Source organism: Calonectris borealis, chromosome 2 (assembly GCF_964195595.1).
Source record: "Calonectris borealis chromosome 2, bCalBor7.hap1.2, whole genome shotgun sequence".
Taxonomy (NCBI): Eukaryota; Metazoa; Chordata; class Aves; order Procellariiformes; family Procellariidae; genus Calonectris; species Calonectris borealis.
Window position 1 is genome coordinate 237,057 of NC_134313.1, and position 18,614 is coordinate 255,670.

General features: G+C 47.4%; 1 protein-coding gene across 50 annotated transcripts in view; it reads right to left on the reverse strand.

Moving 5' to 3' along the window:
* SCRIB (scribble planar cell polarity protein) overlaps positions 1-18,614 on the reverse strand; it is a 115,235-nt gene that overhangs the window by 58,984 nt on the left and 37,637 nt on the right. For 49 of the 50 annotated variants that reach the window (XR_012672195.1, XR_012672197.1, XR_012672196.1 and 46 more), the window contains 5 exons: positions 18,108-18,170; positions 6,098-6,187; positions 5,435-5,512; positions 3,007-3,321; positions 2,440-2,520 (listed from right to left, as the gene is read on the reverse strand). Coding sequence is in view for 47 of the 50 variants with exons in the window: in XM_075140942.1 (XP_074997043.1) it covers positions 2,440-2,520; positions 3,007-3,321; positions 5,435-5,512; positions 6,098-6,187; positions 18,108-18,170 (627 nt within the window). In the remaining 3 variants the exon portion in view is untranslated. The remainder of the gene's footprint in view (positions 1-2,439; positions 2,521-3,006; positions 3,322-5,434; positions 5,513-6,097; positions 6,188-18,107; positions 18,171-18,614) is intronic. The other variant, XM_075140898.1, reaches the window with a different exon arrangement.

Here is an 18,614-nt window from a genome sequence, read left to right on the forward strand (position 1 = left end):
TGATTCAAACTCTCCAACATTCCCCCCTTGCAGCTCCCTGCCCCGTGTCTTCCACTATCACAATGACTCTCAGGATGCCTGCGATGATTCTCAAGACACACTAGAATATGGGGAAAGCTGGAGAGTTAGCAGTCAATCGCTGGTGAGTTTTGTAGGGTGTTAACTTTGAAGAGAGATCTAGGCTGGGCTCTTCAGTCCATGTACTCAAAGCTCCCTTAAGAAAGTAAAAGGAGCTATCCCAGTCCTTCCCCTGCAGAGAAGTCCAGGACGATTTAGAGCACAAGGGAAGAGTATGAAGCTGTGCCGTATTTCTTTTCCTAAGAAAACAAAAATTCTTTGGCAAAGTGAGAACTGAGGCATGACTAGGAGACTACGGCTTTGGAAATGGGCCTCTGCCTGCTGGACCTATGAAACCGCCTGTTTCCTAACCAGGGCCCTCCTGCCTTCCCCACGCAGATACAGGGAATACATGCAACCTGCACTGCACGTCCCAGGAATCATCAGATCCTGAAAAACTTTCCAATAAAAATGGGCAACCGCTGCTTCAAAAGAGTCGTGGCAAACAGGGAATTTACACGATGCTATGCGGGCGCTGCTGTGACGTGAACAGACGCTCTCAGCATCCAGTATCACTGGGCCAGGGCAGCCCCACAGCTCTAACCAGATTTTGCCAGAGACGGAGTGAAACTCACACAGCCGCTCTCGCATCTCTCAGAGCAAGCAGATATTCTCGAGGACAAGTATGACTGAGGAGACATGAGAGGCCTCAGGATGCAACACCACCACTGCGTGGAGATCATACTTAGCAGCGAACCCCACAAGCGGGAAAGGCAACTGCTGCCAGGAGGCATGGCTGCTGGAGAGGCGACAGTCAGACACTTGCTGGAAGGCACAGAATTTATGTGAATAGTCCAGATTAGGTAAGTGTTCTCCTGGAAGATAATAATTTGTTCCTGCTTTCATCGTAACTGAGCACAAGATTTGAGCTGCAGCTGATGCTCAGCACCAAACCCCTTATGGCCACACACGCTTCAGCACAGGTGACATCCCTGAGAGCAGAGGACCATGCTCTCAAGCACTGACGTATTTCCCACCTATGCAGTAACACTGCCCTCATCGTTGCAGCGGGGTGTGTCGGAGGACTAATAGCAAGGCCTTCATCCACAGTAAAATCTAACAAAGGCCCCGAGTTCTGCGAGCCCTGAGCAGTCTGAAGACACTGCAAGCTATTACTAGGGAATTAGATCTGCTTTTCCTATGAAGCTGCCCACAGATATAAATAGAGCTGCTAATGGGGGGTGGAGACAGATTTGACTTTTGACTCTATTCTGAGATCTTGGGTTTCCTTCTTGCCACAGGTAGAGCAGATCAACCCCACATGATAGGCTGTGTGCCTGCAATTACGCCTCTCAGTCATGCCTCTGTACCAGTGGAGCACCAAAAGATGAGCAAAACCAAAATAATTTAGGCTATCTGGCAACAATCGGTCAGGGCTTGATTTTGGGAGGAGCGGGGAGCACTCGCAAGGAGGGAGAGATGCTGAACCAGTTTAAGTCTCCTGCCAAGATACGAATGTCAGACCTGGGCCAGAACTCCACTAAAATTCTGTGCCAGAGCAAATGCAACACAGCCCCCAGCCTAGGGATAGAGCAGACAGAAGCCAGCACTGACAAGGCTGTATCAGTGTTTACTCACGCCAGCTCTGTGGTAACACGTGCTCTTACCACAACAGCTGGACCAGAAACCCACCACCAGCACCAGGACGCAGGAGCTTTCACTCGGAGGCAGCACGCGAGGGTGGGAAGAGGGTCAGGAGACTCGGCAGACTCTCCCCGCAGGAGGGGGAGCGAGTGACACGTTAGGCAGAGAGACTTGAGGTTAGAGTCAGCAATGAGATCCATACCACTGGCACAAACAGGAAGGGAAACTGGGACCAGCATTTCGAATGAAAGCAGGGGGAAGCACTGCGGCATGCCCTGCCCGGCCCCACACCGCCCTCAGGCAGCCTCCCTCCGCTTCAGCCTATGCCGACCCCTGCCACCCCGCTCTCCGCAGGGAGTCCGCTGTGCTCCGAAGGGCTTCCCTCCCCGCACGCCGCGCTGCGACGGGGCCCTCTGAGGCTGTCCTACAAGGCTCCGGAGGGACACCAGGCTAGGGCAGTGCTGTCGTATCGTCCCTCTCCAGTACAGCCCCAACTGCCACATGCCGTTCCTGTGGGGAAGCGCTCACATGCAGCGCTTGGGGAAAGGGGAGGCATTAACTGCACCCATCACCAGTCACAGGCAGGGGTAAAACCGCAAAGATTAACTGCTCTCCCAGAAGGCTCAGGAGCTGAAAAAAGGACCCCCAAAATCCAGCTTCAATGATAGAAAAACAGCCCCTGTATGAGGAAAGGCATGGAGCTGAGTGAGACCCCTTTCCCTGCACACCCCCACTCACCGAGATGACCCGATCTCCTACGTGCAGGATCCCGTCCCGATGGGCTGCACCACCCTCTGCAATCCGTGAGATAAAGATCCCCTGAAACACAGTCAGAAGGGTCAGAGCAGCCTGTGCTTCCCCTCACCAGGGCTTGGCTTTCCAGAATCGCTCCTGGACACCAGGCAGGTCCCAGCCCTTTCCCCTTCGCAGACCCCTCCCCTGCCCTGGCACTTCCCATTTGTTCCTCACTCCACACAAACCCTCTTCTGCTTCCAGAGCCACCTGCAAAACCTCCAGCTGCAGCAAAGCAGTCGTGGCCGAGAGCCCAGAATATATGTCAAAAGGACAGCAGCAAGATTAAATGTCACTGGCAGGGTTTGTAGCCCCAGCCCCACCCCCTTCTGAACCTCTCTCCTTCCCCAACTTAAGAGTAGATTCTGGCTCTCAGAGCCCACCTGGCCCACCAGCCCAGGGCCACGCTGCACTGCTGCGTACCCACGGGCGAGGAAGACGCCGCGCTGCTCCCACAAGTAGTGCCGAGACTCGGGGAGCAAGCACCTTCCTTCCCAGGGAATCATTACTGACCGTGTCACCAGCCCGGTAGGGTGTGGAGCCTTTGCCACCAGCAATGCTGAAGCCCAGGCCCTTCTCATTGCGCATAAGGCAGGTGGAATATCTCTCTGTAGGAGGTGCCCCCTCGGGTCGCTCGGGAAAGCGTAGACCACCTCGCCTCTCACGAGGGCTGTAGTCATCCTCAGGGCGCAGCGGTGTGACAGTGATGGCGTTCTCCGGCTCCACCATCCGCTCCCGCAGAACTGTCATGGAGACGGAGCTTCCCGATCCACGCAGAGCTTCCACCGCCACGTGATGCTCAGCACAGTGCAGGGACACGCCATTCACCTGGGGGCAGACAGAATCAGGCACAACCCTTACCTCCGTGGGGAGCTCTTCCAAAGCTGCACAGACAGCTCCAGCCTTAGCAACCGCTGCCCAGCGGAAGCCCAGCTCGTCCCCGGCAGAGCTGGGCTGACACCTTCTTCCCACGGGGTACCCAGACCTCACCCGCCGCCCGCGAAGGAGCTTCCCTGCACTTACGCAGCACAGGAGGCTCCCACAGCACGTGTGCCTGTCCCAGGCCAGGGCAGCCCCTGCCGAGCACAGTAATGGCCCTTTCAGAGGAATTCTCCCCCCACAGGGAGCTCCAACTTCCCTATCGCCTATATCACCCCTGCATGCAACAAACGCCCAGACAGATGACCACTCACCCGGAACTTCTCCCCTAACAAGTCTCAGTACAACTCAGGTCAACACAACTTCTTGTTCACCTTCAAGGACATCTACCTCCTCATACCCTGGAACACCCGTTTCCTTCCCCTCCATGTAAAACTAGTACAGTACTTGCAGGGAGGACACCGGCTTCCGCAGCTCTCAGGGAAGCAACCTGATTCCCTCCACTCTTGCTTCCCTGACTTCAGAAAAAAAGTCCTACCACATCAGAAGACTGAGGAAATGCAAAGTGGAGGCCCATGAAGCTGAAGAATCTTCTCTTCGTAGCAGCTACCTCATTTCATATTAACACATACTTACAGAAAGGATTGTCTGGCGCTCAGCCTGAAAACTAGATGTTCAAATCTATTTCCTCCACTTCATGGCATTTAGGGTTTCTTCCCATCATGGCCTTCATTACTGAGCAACGCTCTGTAACCCTGCTCTAGGGGTAAAGAGGTATTCCTTACAATTCATAGCCAATGAGAATGGAACCAAAGTCTGATGTGCCTCAGCCGTGTCTTACTTGTGGACATGAAACAGTCTTTTAGAAGGAATACAACAAATCTCTGAGTTAGGCTGTGAGGGTACATCCACTTCTGCAGGAGGCACAGATGAATGGGCACATGGGAAGTGAATCAGAAGTGAAAAAAATAGTCTTTTCCCAAAGCTGTAATTGAAGAGGGATCTACTTTATATGAAATAGTAGGCTGCCATGAATTTAACTGTTGGGAAAGGGAATAACCATTCATCTCTCAAAATCTTGAAGATCTGAATCCCTTTTGGAAGTCATTCTGCAGCAAAATGCGGTATGATGCATGCAACACAAGGATGCTCGGTGACACTTAAGGCCCTAAAACATACAAGAGACCAGGCTAGATCAAGTGCATATTCCTTTTTGGACTTAAACTTCATGGAATTATCAAGACAATCCTATGATAACTGCAGAAGTGAACAAGGTAACTTCTGAAACTCCAGAATCAAGTTTTTCTCATGAAGCTATATAAAAACTTCTAATTACAGAACCACATAGCACTTTGTTTGACTTCTACCGTGGTCAATGACAGGTAAGCGGTGAGAAAGACTGGAACACCTACTCAGGCAAACGCCCAGGCCTCCACTGCTAATATGCAGGCTGCAGCGAGTAGGAGTGCATGAGATACCTAGAGACATCAGACCAGATGGCACAAACACCGGCCAGTGCCCCAAACACAGACCAATTATTCCTCTGATCTCTGTCCAGCACTGTCGTGACACCTACTCCCTCCATAATGCAATCCATCCTTCCTCAAGTGCGTCCCAATCCTGTATGATTAATCACGTTTTTAAATAATTTGAAGACAGGCAAGTACAGCATATGGCTGGCTCCCTGGTTAAGAAGTTCTCTTACACGGTCCACTTTTGCCCCGCACAGGAAAGCAGATGCGTAGAGGCCAGCTGGCCAGCCTGCTGGGGACGCGGGCACACACTGCTATTTCTTCCCACCTGGGTTACATGACCGGTCAGAGTTGGGGGAGAGGGAACGCAGGAGCAATTTCTGTCCTTATAAAGCAGCAAAAGATTAACGGTAATGTTAATTAAACAACTAACTCTTTGAGCCAGGGAAGTTTTGTTTTGCTTTTGCACACCTCCGATGCTTAATTTGGCCTACAAACTAGCGCGATGCAAATAAACGCAAAACCATACTTCTCCCTCCACTCTCAAGTCATTAGGAGCATTTACTTCTTCACAGTAGCTAGGTTCTTACCTCCAGAAGCTTGTCCCCAACACGAACACCTGCACGAGCTGCAGGACCCTCTTCTGACACGCGGGAAATAAAGATGCCCTGGAAACAAAACTACTTGTTAGAAGAGGTAGACAACCCTCTGAAGTGTAGAGAGACCACTCCAGGCTGTTCGACTTAAGGGAAAGGGGAAATCCCTCGCCAATCCCGTACCCTGGAAGTGGGGACAGGACAGCCGCATCACCCCATTCAGGAGGTGGTAGAAACGGGAGGAGCCCTCACTGCAGGGCTACCCCACAGGTGACAAAGCGGAAAAGGGAATGACACTTTAAACCTTTTCCGGTGGGACAAGAACATGACACAGCTGATGCCACCACAAGTGTGGAAGACAACCCCATTCTCCTTGCCTTGCGAGTCCTGTGTTTCAGGACACAGATGGGAAGGAAACAGCTGGTCTCATGGCTGCTCTGCAGGCAACAGCAGGAAGGCACCAGTTGTGCTCCAGAGGCAAGAGCCGGCTCAGCCCTGCCAGCCTCCTCCTTCGGGGTGGCCTGAGGGCTGCTCCCACCTTGCTCTGAAAGCCCAGCCCAGCCACAAAGCTGATACATATGGACATCCAACCTCCAGCTACAGAGAACTAGTCCCTGAAGGTGGGTGCTTCAATAATTATACAGTCCAGGGTCTTACCTCATCGTCACCCTTATAGGGGGTGGAGCCCTTGCCCCCTGCGATGCTGATGCCCAGCCCCCCCGTCTGCCGCACGATAGTCAGTGTCAACTGGAAGCAGAATGGACACAGGTTACAGGTCAGTGCAGACCAGGAGAATGCCCAAAACATCTTGAAGAGCAAGGAATGACTAGTTAAAGAATAAGCACAAGAGTATAAACTTTATCTGCATGCATCTGCTCACGTATTTCTGTAAGCTGTGGTATCCATGCCTCAAAGGCACCAAAGTCACAATACATTTAAACACACAAATCCTTTTTCACAGTTGAGTCCTGAACCATATCTCAAGACCAAGAGTCAGTTTGCCTGTAATGAACACATCAGAACGAGATGTCCACCACAAAGTAAACTGAGCAGTAGTGGGATGGGACTGGATAAAGAAACAGGAATAGTGTTCACATCACAGCCCAGCTCTACCACATGGCTCCCTTTGGGGTGTAATTCCATCCAACCACTGGGACATTAAGGGTCACCCCAATGTGGCGTGCAGTAACAAGAGTGCCACCTCTTCCAGAATACCCTGGACAGATACCTAGCTTTGCTCTATTGAGGGAAACCAATACATGATTCCTGAAAAGCCATCCGCTTTGTCCAGCTGGCTCCTTCCTCTTCTCCCCTCTGCACAAGCAGGCTCAGGATTGGAGCTGTGCAATCCAGAAGTCTCTTCTCCTTCCTATCTCCCACCTCTACATACCAAATGATGCCCACTTCCAATAGCAAAACTTTTGGTCAAACTTGAACTGAAATTGCTTATATTCAGGACACCAGCATAAACTGTTCACGTTGCCCCAGTCATGAGAAGGAAGGCAGGGAGCATGTGGTAGGATACAGGGAAAGGAATGGGATAGATAGAACTCTCTCAGGGATCTGTCAGGGCCAAGGACCAAGGAACTGGTGAGGTAAGTGACAGAGATGTACACAGACTCCTGGAGAGAATCAAATTTGCTGTCCTCCAGATGTCACTTCTCTGGAAACAAAGTCCAGAACAGAGAGCGGCTGCTGCAGAGGTGTCTAGCTTCAACATCAGGTCCGCTTGGCCTAGGTTGGGCCACAGTATGGCCAGCAAAAGAAGCTGGAGACTTGCTTTCCTTAACCTCTCCTTTCAAATCCTTCTTCACTTTCTACAATGACAGAAGCAACAGCCTGTGAGGTTTCACATTCTGCTAAGTTTAAAACAAAACCAAAACCAAAACCAAAAAAACACCACAGGAAATGCAGAACTAAAATGAGGTTCCTTGCCATTTCCTTTGGTGTCCAGTCAACAGCATAGCAGAAAGCTGCTGGGATCTTCACAAGGAAATCCCTGATTCTAGACAGACTATAAGTACATCGTCCCCATTGCAAGACCTAGAGACCGAGTAAAATCCAAGTATTGAAAGACTAGGATTATTCAGGTGAGACAGAGAAATGTGGCAGTCATGAGATAGCACTGCATGTCATTGATAGCACACACCAGTTATAGATTAACTAACGCTTTTTGCGTGAAGAAGTCTATTAGGATCTCACTACAAATACCACTTCTTTTCTTCCAGTCTCACTGGATTTTAGTAATGCTCTGAAGACTTATATCTATATTCAACACAAAAACTTCTAAAGACGATGGAAAACTAGGTCTCCAGACAAGGACTAGAGAGTATTTTAATAACAGGATCCAGGTATTTCCGAGTAAGATAGCTGATGGTGCCTGAATCAATAGGACAGGATTGCTATTTTTGACAGCGAATGAGGAATATACAACATCACTGGTCACAGAAAGTCACTTTCAGTCGCACAATAAGTCGATTGTGTAAACTAACTGAAAGATAAACAACAAAACCCATGGGTTTCACAAATTCATAGAAACCAGACTGAAAATATGGGGAAATTTGCCAGAAAAGTCAACTGGATTGAGGGTTAAGAACCTTATGTCTATCAGCATAACACTGAAAAAGCAAAACATCAAGGAGGAACCAGGCCTAATTAAACTTAGAGAGACTGCTAGAACAGCAGCAAATGGGCTTGAATTGGACATAGATATATTTAGGCTGGAAAGAAGATTTCAAACTCCCAAAGCAAATTAGTTCTCCCATAAAAACAGTGTGGTAAGAAACTGAACTGGTGAATGTTTGTTTGAAGTCTATGAAAAGAATAATTGACATCAATATGAACCTGAGAAAGAAGGAACTGGATCCAATAGCCCGTAACGGCCTTTCAGTTTTATATTCAATATTTCACATTACAGCCCAGACGCTGCTTTTTGCACTAAACCAGTAAGTTATTTCCTCCCAAAAGCGCATCTGTCCTAAGGCTGCTTCAGAGCTGCCTCGACTTCCACAATGTCTAGACTGATACTCTGGAAACACAGCAAATAGCTGCCCTAACAGCAGGGACAGCACAGCTTCCACCCCTGCAATCACCCTTGCCAGTGACTTCCCCGGGTATTTTCCTCTTCTTGAATTTTCTCCCCTAGAACCAGGGATCCACCCGCCGCGCAGCAATAGCTTATCTCAGGCGTAACAACCGATCTGCGACGCTCCCTGCCTAGAAACATGCTGCTCAACCCATTCTGGCTCCGTCCTCTGCAGGAAGGGCAAAGCTTCATTAAGTGGGCAACACATCCGGAGTTTCTTCCTGGTTCCTCCCAGACAGACAAGCATCCATGTCCTCCGCAGAAAAGTGCTACTGGGGAAGGAGAAAAGTGGGAAAATTGAAAAAGCTGCCACTTCAGCCTAGAGTTGTCATCGCTCTCTACTCTCACTGGAGACTGGGGGTAAACCCAATTATCATCAATGGCACCAACGCACAAGCCAAGGAGGCAGTTATATCTCCCTCCCCTCTCCTCTATCCCCCTCAGTCCCACCTGTGTTTCCTCCCGTACATCTCCAGGGAACACACTCAAACGAGGACTGATTCCATCTCAACCCATTTTTCATACATTTTTAATATATCTGTCTTTTAACAGATTCTTTCAGAAGACTTTCCAACTTTACAACTTGCAGTGAGTAAATATATATCATTCTGGAAACACTAGAGATGTTGCACACATGGACAGGCTTACTTCCCGGTAGCAGCCAGGGACATCGGGGTATGGCCCAACAGACTTGAAAGAGTACTCAACGCTGTGCCTTGAACGGCCAGCTCAGGATTTCTGCAACTTGCTCTTGGCAGGGGCAGGGCAGACACAGTGGCAGCAAACCAGACATGCACAGGTCTCAACTGCCAAGGCATGGAGCTGCTGTACTTCAGAACCTGCTGAAAGACCAAGTTGTTCCTCCAGACATACCAAAGGGAGCGGGGGTTTAAGGGCTTTATTTCCAGAAGTCAGCAAGTTTCTGCATGCACAGGCATCTTTTTATAACTTGCTATACATCTGGAGGCATGTAAGTGAAATCCCTGCATTTACATCACTTGAGACTTTAAATGAGACTGGATTGTCAACAATGACACAGAAAATGCAAACGTGCGATAAATACTTCTGATCTGTATTTGGACAGAAGCATGATGATGTACACGTGTCACATGAAAGTAATGAATCACGCTTCACTCCACAGCAGCTGAAGAATCCATTTAATATCATCCATAAGGAATAACCCTTTTAAAAGTCAAAAGGACTTGTACCTAAGAGTACTTGGATAACTTGTACCTAAGAGTCCTAACAACTGACTGAGATCTCCAATATGCTTATAGAGCATTTATAGAATTCTGGAATCTTGATACCCTGAAATAGTATTTACATTATCCTGTTAGACTAAGGGATTACACAGGATGATGCCTGTAACTATCAGCTCATCATCCTAGCACCAACTCCAGAAAAGTAACTGACGAACACGCCTGCCTCTTACCAGGCACACAGAAATAGCACTCATGCCAAACAGCTGAATTTTATGAAAATTAGGTCTCTCAAAAAGCAAACACACTTCTGTTTCATTCTTTGACAAGACTCCAAACTTGGCTGGTACAGTAATAGTAAAGATTTAATAAGCAGACTTTTGTAACACATGCAACTTGTTCTCACAAGACATTCTTACTGACATCACATGATGCTGGTTTGGGTGTGCATTACAGAAGCTAAGAACTAGCAGAGGTCAAGTACTAGTCATCATGGAGAACCAAGAAGTAGGGTTCTGCCGAGAATTGCGTCAGGCCTGATCTTATTCCAAATCACTGACAGTAAAAATGTTGATAGTTCCAAGTGAGAGGAGGCTAGGAGCCTTCAAATATGGGAGGGGGAGGGATAGACATATTTTTATCTTTTCACGCCATTAACAATTTTATAGGAAATTATTATTCCATGTTTGTAACAACAAAGGAATTAGGGATACCCAAGGAAATTTCAGCAGCAGGCTTAAAAAAATGCTTTTTAATATAAAGCACAAGTGAATTACATAATTTATTACCACTCAATACCGTGGAACTAAAACGTACAAAAGGGATTGGAGAGATCAGACAATTTCATAGGCAGCAGCTCCACTGTGTTTAGTACAACGGTATGAACAGCCCAGAAATCCTAAGCTACAGATTGCAAGGACCTGGGAGAAGACACCAGTGAAAGGGTCACCATGTCTCGCTAAGGTCCGTGCTTCCTAATCCCGAAGAAAGCCCCTCACACCCACCGTTAGAGACGCCTTTACGCAGACATCACATTCAACTCTGTGTGTCCTTTTTCCAGGACACCTCGACAAAAGAGAGGGTACTCACATAGCACATAACTGTAAGAGACTCGGAGGAGTTCAGGAGCCAGAGGCACTGACTCACCAGGAAAGATTAGAAGAGCTAAATCTGTCCGGCTTCAGTAAGCAGTAACTCGTGAGGACAAGGGGAGAGCGGCTGAAAATATCAGCGACCAAATGGAAGATGGGAGATTACTGCATGAGCTGTTGGGAACTGAATTAAAAATGAACATCAGAAAAAGGAACATGAAGGAAAGAGCCTGCCCTCGCAGAGGAGCAGCCTGCTGGGTATCAGCTAGAGATTTTGTGGCTCTGATGTTATTTCTTCCTCCGTCCAGATGGTTTTTTAGTTACCAAGGGAATGGATACTTGCAAGGCAGAGATGGGAGGGTACAGATCAGAGGAGTCAAGCACTTCACTGCCTTCTTACTCAACGCCTCTCCAACCAGTTTAGTACTGACCAGAGAGCGCACCAAATAAGAGAAGCTTGCAAGGCCCAGTGACTGACAGCAGCATTAAGAGCAGGCAGGGCAGGCAACCTGCAATGCTAAATGCTCTGGTGTACTCCTGCAGACCCCCTTCCCCAAAGGGATTCCAAGACAGTGAACTATATTTCATTACGTGAGGATGAAGAAAGGATGCATTTTTTAAAATATGATGACTTTTGAAGCGTAAATAAAAAACTAGGTTCATACAGATATGATTAATCTTGATATGAATATATAGATATGAATAGCTATCATATAGATAGGAATCATATATCATAATACATATATGAATATTCGTATCTATATATGTGTCTATATAGAGATACGATTTCATCTTGAGATAAGAAAAAAATGTTTACAGTGAGAACAATCATTCACTGGAACAAACGCCCCAGGGACGTGGTAAAGTCCCCACCAGTGCAGGCTTTCAAGATGCAACTGGTCAGGGTGCTAGATAATCTCGTCTAGGCTCCCTTTCCCGCAAAAGATTGGACCTTTCAAGGTCCCTTCCAACCTGGGCTGGTTTTTGATTCTATGATTAGATCTTATATTAATGAATTCCAGAAATAGGGATTTAAGAAGCTAGTACTTCCTCCTCGTCACGACGGGCACCCAAGTTTGTCACAGGCATGGAAACACCAACAGCAAAAGAGGGGATCCTGAAAGGAACTGGGCTGGCTAAACTATGGAATGCAACAGGACAGAGTCCCTCTGGAAATGAAAACATTCAGCTTCTTAGATAAACAAAATGAATACTGGACAAAGCCACCAAGCCTTGAACCATTCCCCGAACTGGAAATAGGACAAAAACCTAGACATGGAAGTCCTGCGGATTCAGCTGGAATAAGTGACGCTGAAACACATTGTATTTCTTCCTCCCTTCTGCAGTAAAGAATTTTTATTCCTATTCTTACTGATTCTTTTTGTGTGGTAAAATCATTGGTATAGTCATTCATTCTGCATCATTCTGACTACAAAATTTCACTTAGAAACGTCTCTCAGCCCAATAATTTCTTACTGTTCCAGAGGTCCGTTTTAGCCCATCGTTTAACATACAATTAAAAGACTGAAAGGACTGGAGAATTTACAACTCTCTTCTAAAATATGTTTCAACTTTGTCCTGCTAAGGGCAGACAGCACAGTAGGAGAGCATTTGTCCAAGGTGACAATGAGATAAATGGAAAATTCTTGCACTAAACCTGGCATCACTCATTTTAAAACATACAAGCAGAGACGTCTTTAAGCACACAGTCTGGAGGACAAAACTCACTGAGGACCTTGATGTTGAATGCAGGAACAAAAGCTAGGTAGCTTAAAGAGAACTTCCATCCATGAACAGAAACTACCACATTTGCAGTAGAAGAAAAACTATGGAATTTAGTGAACTGAAGTCTGAATAAACTGTCATGTTATCCACAGTCAACAAACCTGAATTCAAGTAGAACAGGTGAATGAAAAGGCAGTGAGAAAGTCAGGGAAAGGAAATCTATTTTACAAGAGAACACTAGAAGAATTTGGTTTCTTTAATCTAGAAGGACTTGTGACTGATGTCCATAAAAATATACCAAGGAGAAGCAGACAAAGGGTCAGACAGCAGGAAAGAGATTTTTCAAGATAAAATATAATGAAAACAATGAATTAACAAATACAAGTTCAGCTTGAAAGTAAGTTTTCTAATCGTTCAAGAAGTAGAAATCTGGAGAAGTTTTTGGTTTCTCCCAGTAGGAGGAACCTGAGTGTCCGCACACACATCGAGTAACAGGAGGAAACAATCTATATTTAATAAAAAGTTTGACTGACTTATGAAATAGAGTATAGCATCTGGTTGCTAGTGGTGGTAGGAGACTCGACTTCAGGATTTCTTCCAAATAATCTGTTATCTTCGTCGTAAATTTAGCTTGTTGTTCCTGAATTGAGCACAGCACTTTTTTGGCTAAAGCATATCTTCCAGAAATGGCAACCTATCCCAATCTTGCCTTGTTTCAGTTCCCGGATCCAAGCTGGTGATTGTCTTCCATCACAAAGTCTTGAAACTATTCTAGGAGTTATCTTTCTCCTCTATTGACATAGTCAGAAAATACTATTGAGCTTGCAAACAGGGACCAGTTTTTAAAGGCATGCAAATGCTTAAGCCCCATTAATTTCTACAGGGGTTATTTATTCCCTAAATTTTTTGTATAATCCTTGTCCTAAGCAGCAGGACCCATATCTGTTATATACATTGCATTTTTCTATTTCAAAAGCAAAAATCAGATTCGCAGTGGAGTATCTTCAGTGTCTTCTCTCTCTCTCTCAAAACACTCCTCTATTGCTTTCTGTTCTTTCTATTTAAGAAAGCAAACCAGATGATTCTGCCACACTCTTAGAGCAGGAAAAAGAAACTCTGCAGATAGTTCTGCATTTGTGTGAGAAATCATTCCACAGTTTGCTACTTGGTCCTTAAGAAAGCTCCAGATCAGATAAAATCTGCAGTTCTCACGGAGTGATATATTATGAGGAATAAGCAGCAATCACACAAGTAATCTCTGTCACTTTGTAGGTGAATCATATTCAACCTGTGCCTTAATGGACCTGAATGCGAAGCTGTACATCTGCAAGAAGAGATTACAGTCCCTACCTCCAAACTGTTGGAGGGTCACAGCATAAGACAGAATACTAAGGGGCCTTCAACACAGTAGGAAAAGGTCATAAAAACATTCCCATGGCAATAAATTAAAAGCCAGACAAATTAAAACAGAAAATATGGCGTATTTTTCCTTGCTCAATGGGAACTTTAGTCATTTAAAAAATTAAATGAGAGAAAGCAGTGTGTTGTATCTTTCCATAACTTGGAGAGGACTCTGCTCTGTCAGAAAGTATCTTCTAGTCAAGCCAGCTGAGCAAATACAGCTGGTGACAGGATCTTTCTTGCACTATACAAGAGAGGTTTATTAATCTTTTCAGGGTTTAAAATTGACAGGTCACATTGTGGGAAAATCAAATTTGCTACATAAGAATTCTAAGCCTGACAATGTCCTGATGAGTACGTGGTCTCACCCAGTAAACAATAACAACAGACCAAGGCACAGAGGTCCAAGTGTAAAGGCAGGATTGTAGCAGCATCACTGAGGTGGTGGCGGGGCACCCCGATGCTATGCACTACGTGGGCCAACCTTTTCAAAGTGGAACCCCCTTAACACTGGATGCTGTCACGGTCCGCCTCTAGCAAACAGCAATTGTGGTGCCAAGCATCAGGCCTGCATTCAAACACAGATGGTAATATTTCTGAGCCATTTCCACAGGACAAGACTCCTTTAAGGAGAAGACTTGACTCGCTTCTGACTCCAGAGCGATAGGGTACGACATCTGAGCAGAAGCAGCTGACAGGATCTTTTCCACCCTCCGGCAAGGAAGCCACGGCACTTTGAACATCTAGGATCAGCCTAGCCTGTTCCTAGGGAGGGAAATGAGCAGCATATCCTTTCTGGATAGCCTTGTGCAGCTGGGAAAAAGCACCATGGGAGAAGCAGAAACCTATAAAGCTCTTCAGTCAGCACAAGTTTTGCCAGTGCAGAGCCCTTCACCACTCCCATACTTTCAGGTCCTCTGCAGAAGATGGGTGAAGCCTGGGCAAACACAGAAGGATGACATCAGCCATTATTGCAGACAAAGAAGCATTGGTCACTTAAACAGAATTTGGGACCCTCTTTCCACTATTATCTTCAATCTGCACAGCAGCTCTTTCTGGACTATTTCTTCAAAAATTATCTGGAAAAAAACAGACTTCAGGTGCAACCTCGAGTCTTCAAACAGCAGCTTGATATGCTTCTTCTCTCCTCCAAAAGCCTCCCTACAACCCAGATACAGCCACTTCTGCAGTGCAGATGGAGACAAAACATTGGGAACAGAGTCGGCAGTAGAATCCATGTATCCACTATCAGATATCATATGCTTTAACAAAATTATTTCTTTCACCGTAGTAGAGTCCCACTGGCACTAACAGCTAAAGGGCCTCTAGAAGTACCAGCTGCATAGATAGTACCAGGCTCCCTACACCCTGATGCTGAGGTGCTGACAGAAATTAGGCAGATGTCTCCAGCTCCACTCTGGCAAGGTTAGTCTTCGGCTCAGGATTACGGTTTAGGCTTAAAGAACACACAATCAGTAGTCCCCTCTCTTTAAGAGCTGTATAAAATTATACAAGGAATGTGATGGCAGCATTATGAACTTAAACTGTGCTGCTCAAGGGGCACCAGGCTCTCCACTCCGCAACGGTCTTGCTCAGTTTCATCAGCCCATTGGTTTAGCTGTAACAGGCTCTTCTCCAGGACATGAAATCATCCCTGGAAACAGCAGGTAGACGCTATTTCTGGGATCAGTCACTTCCCAAGCTAATTCTCTACTCAGATGCTAAGTAGTTCGATGAAGTTCCTGCTGACTGGAAAAGGGAAAACATAACCCCCATTTTTAAAGAGGGAAAAAAGGAAGACCCAGGGAACTACAGGCCACTCAGTCTCACCTCTGTGCCTGGGAAGATCATGGAACAGATCCTCCGGGAAGCTATGCGCTAAGGCACATGGAGGACAGGGAGGTGATTCAAGACAGCCAGCATGGCTTCACCAAGGGCAAGTCCTGCCTGACCAACCTAGTGGCCTTCTATGATGGAGTGACTACATCAGTGGACATGGGAAGGGCTACAGATACCATCTATCTGGACCTCTGTAAGGCCTTTGACACGGTCCCCCACAACATCCTTCCCTCTAAACTGGAGAGATATGGATTTGATGGGTGGACTGGCCGGTGGGTGAGGAATTGGTTGGATGGTCGCATCCAGAGGGTAGTGGTCAACGACTCAATGTCCAGATGGAGATCAGTGACAAGTGGCGTCCCGCAGGGGTCCGTATTGGGACCAGTACTGTTTAATATCTTCATCAATGACATAGACAGTGGGATCGAGTGCACCCTCAGCAAGTTTGCAGACAACACCAAGCTGAGTGGTGCGGCTGACACGCCGGAGGGACGGGAAGCCATCCAGAGGGACCTGGACAAGCTGTAGAAGTGGGCCCGTGTGAACCTCATGAGGTTCAACAAGGCCAAGTGCAAGGTCCTGCACCGGGGTCGGGGCAACCCCCGCTATCAGTACAGGCTGGGGAATGAAGGGATTGAGAGCAGCCCTGCCGAGAAGGACTTGGGGGTACTGGTGGATGAAAAGCTGGACATGAGCCGACAACGTGTGCTCGCAGCCCAGAAGGCCAAGCGTATCCTGGGCTGCATCCAAAGAAGCATGGCCAGCAGGTCGAGGGAGGTGATTCTGCCCCTCTACTCTGCTCTGGTGAGACCCCAGTGCTGTGTCCAGCTCTGGAGCCCTCAGCACAGGAAAGACATGGACCTGTTGGAGCGGGTCCAGAGGAGGGCCACAGAAATGATGAGGGGGATGGAACATCTCTCCTATGAAGAAAGGCTGAGAGAGTTGGGATTGTTCAACCTGCAGAAGAGAAGGCTTCGGGGAGACCTTATTGCAGCCTATGAGTACTTAAAGGGGGCTTATAAGAAAGATGGGGACAAACTTTCTAGCAGGGCCTGTTGCGACAGGACAAGGGGGAATGGTTTTCAACTAAAAGAGGGTAGATTTAGGCTAGATATAAGGAAGAAATTTTTTACAATGAGGGTGGTGAAACACTGGCACAGGTTGCCCACAGAGGTGGTAGATGCCCCATACCTGGGAACATTCAAGGTCAGGTTGGACGGGGCTCTGAGCAACCTGATCTGGTTGGAGATGTCCCTGCCCACGGCAGGGGGGTTGGACTAAATGACCTTTAAAGGTCCCTTCCAACCTAAACTATTCCATGATTCTATGATTCTAAATCTTCAGGACACGCCAACAGTGGACCACATCTGAGCCAGCTCATGTTTTGCCTGAAGTGGAAAGGACTTGTCATCCCCCTCCCAGAAAGTCTTACTCCAAAACCAAGAAAGAAAAGCCTCCATTTTACACGTGAAGGAGCAGCAAAGAGCCAACTTCAGAGAGACAACCAGCCAGCACTCTCATGTAATACATGGGTCTGGTACCATTGTACTGTCCTAAGGCAAGAAACCTTCACGCAAGCTGTTAGTACCGACAACAGCTTCTGCCTCTTGCCAGCGGCAGTAGCGCTCTGCTTCCAACAGCTCCTTGGAAACCTGCCTGCAGAAAGCCCTCTGACCCAAAGGATCAGGCAAGCCTACCGAAACTTGGAAACAAATTCAGAAAGTTAGGACACACTTTGGCACAGAACACCCTACATGTGCCAGGGGCTTTATGGACCCTCTAGTGCCACCTGCCCCTTTCTGACATCCCAAAGTGCTGCATGTGAAGACTTGAGGGGGTTCTATAGGGGGCTGCATGAGATGCATGAATCATAGCTCCAGTCCACCCTTCTCATGCAATGGCACAGTGTTTGAGTTAGATCCTCCTCCCTCTCCCAAAGGGTCACACACAGCACTCAGCAGATTCCTGAGGCCTCTACTCCTTCAGGGTTACCCACCGCTCCCAGAAGTATGCATTTGTTTTCTTCCACCGTCTAATTCCTCAGTGCACAGGGAATAGGAACTGAACTTTCCCTCTGGTTTTTTTACCTCTCTTCCATCTCACTCCTGATCTGCAGCAGCCATTCTCACCTCAAGTATGGAAAAGTAGGGAAAGGAGGTGAAAGCAGGGGAGGAAACAATCATTGTGTGTTTGTGATCAGTCAGGTCCAGAAGCCACTTGACCCAGAGAGATCAGAGTTTCCCCTACAACAATGGGTGAGCCTGGGAAGCAAATCAAGCAGACTGAATGATTTTTGGCAGAGAGAGAACAGTAGGAGTGGTACAGACCTCTTCCTCCTCAATGCGAGCAGGTTCAATCAGCAGATTATTGGCTTGATCAAACGACACCCCCTGTTAGGACAGGAACCAGCAAAGAGGCATGCGGATTAGTGGAGCATAAACCAAACCCGCCACCACTACCACCACCACCCAACACACAAACGCACACCACTCCGATAGGTCTGGCCGCACAGCACCAGAGCAGACCCCACTCACACCGCTCCTGATTACCACCTACCAGCGAGTACCAGCGACAGGGCGGCTCCCAGGGCTCACAACATGCGGAGTGTCAGCACTCTTTGGCCCAGCTAACTGGAAGCTGCATCTTTAAGGCCATATTTTGTCTGTGTTGGCACCCTCAGGCTGTGACCACCAAGCTCACAAGCTGAACACTATTAGCTGATTTTATCCCTTCTGTACCAAGTCATTCAGTGAAGAAGGAAGGATTAAACAACGCAGGAGAAAAGCTGGACCTCTGGTGACACCCAGCTGCTGCACAGGAACGAAGCGATCCCA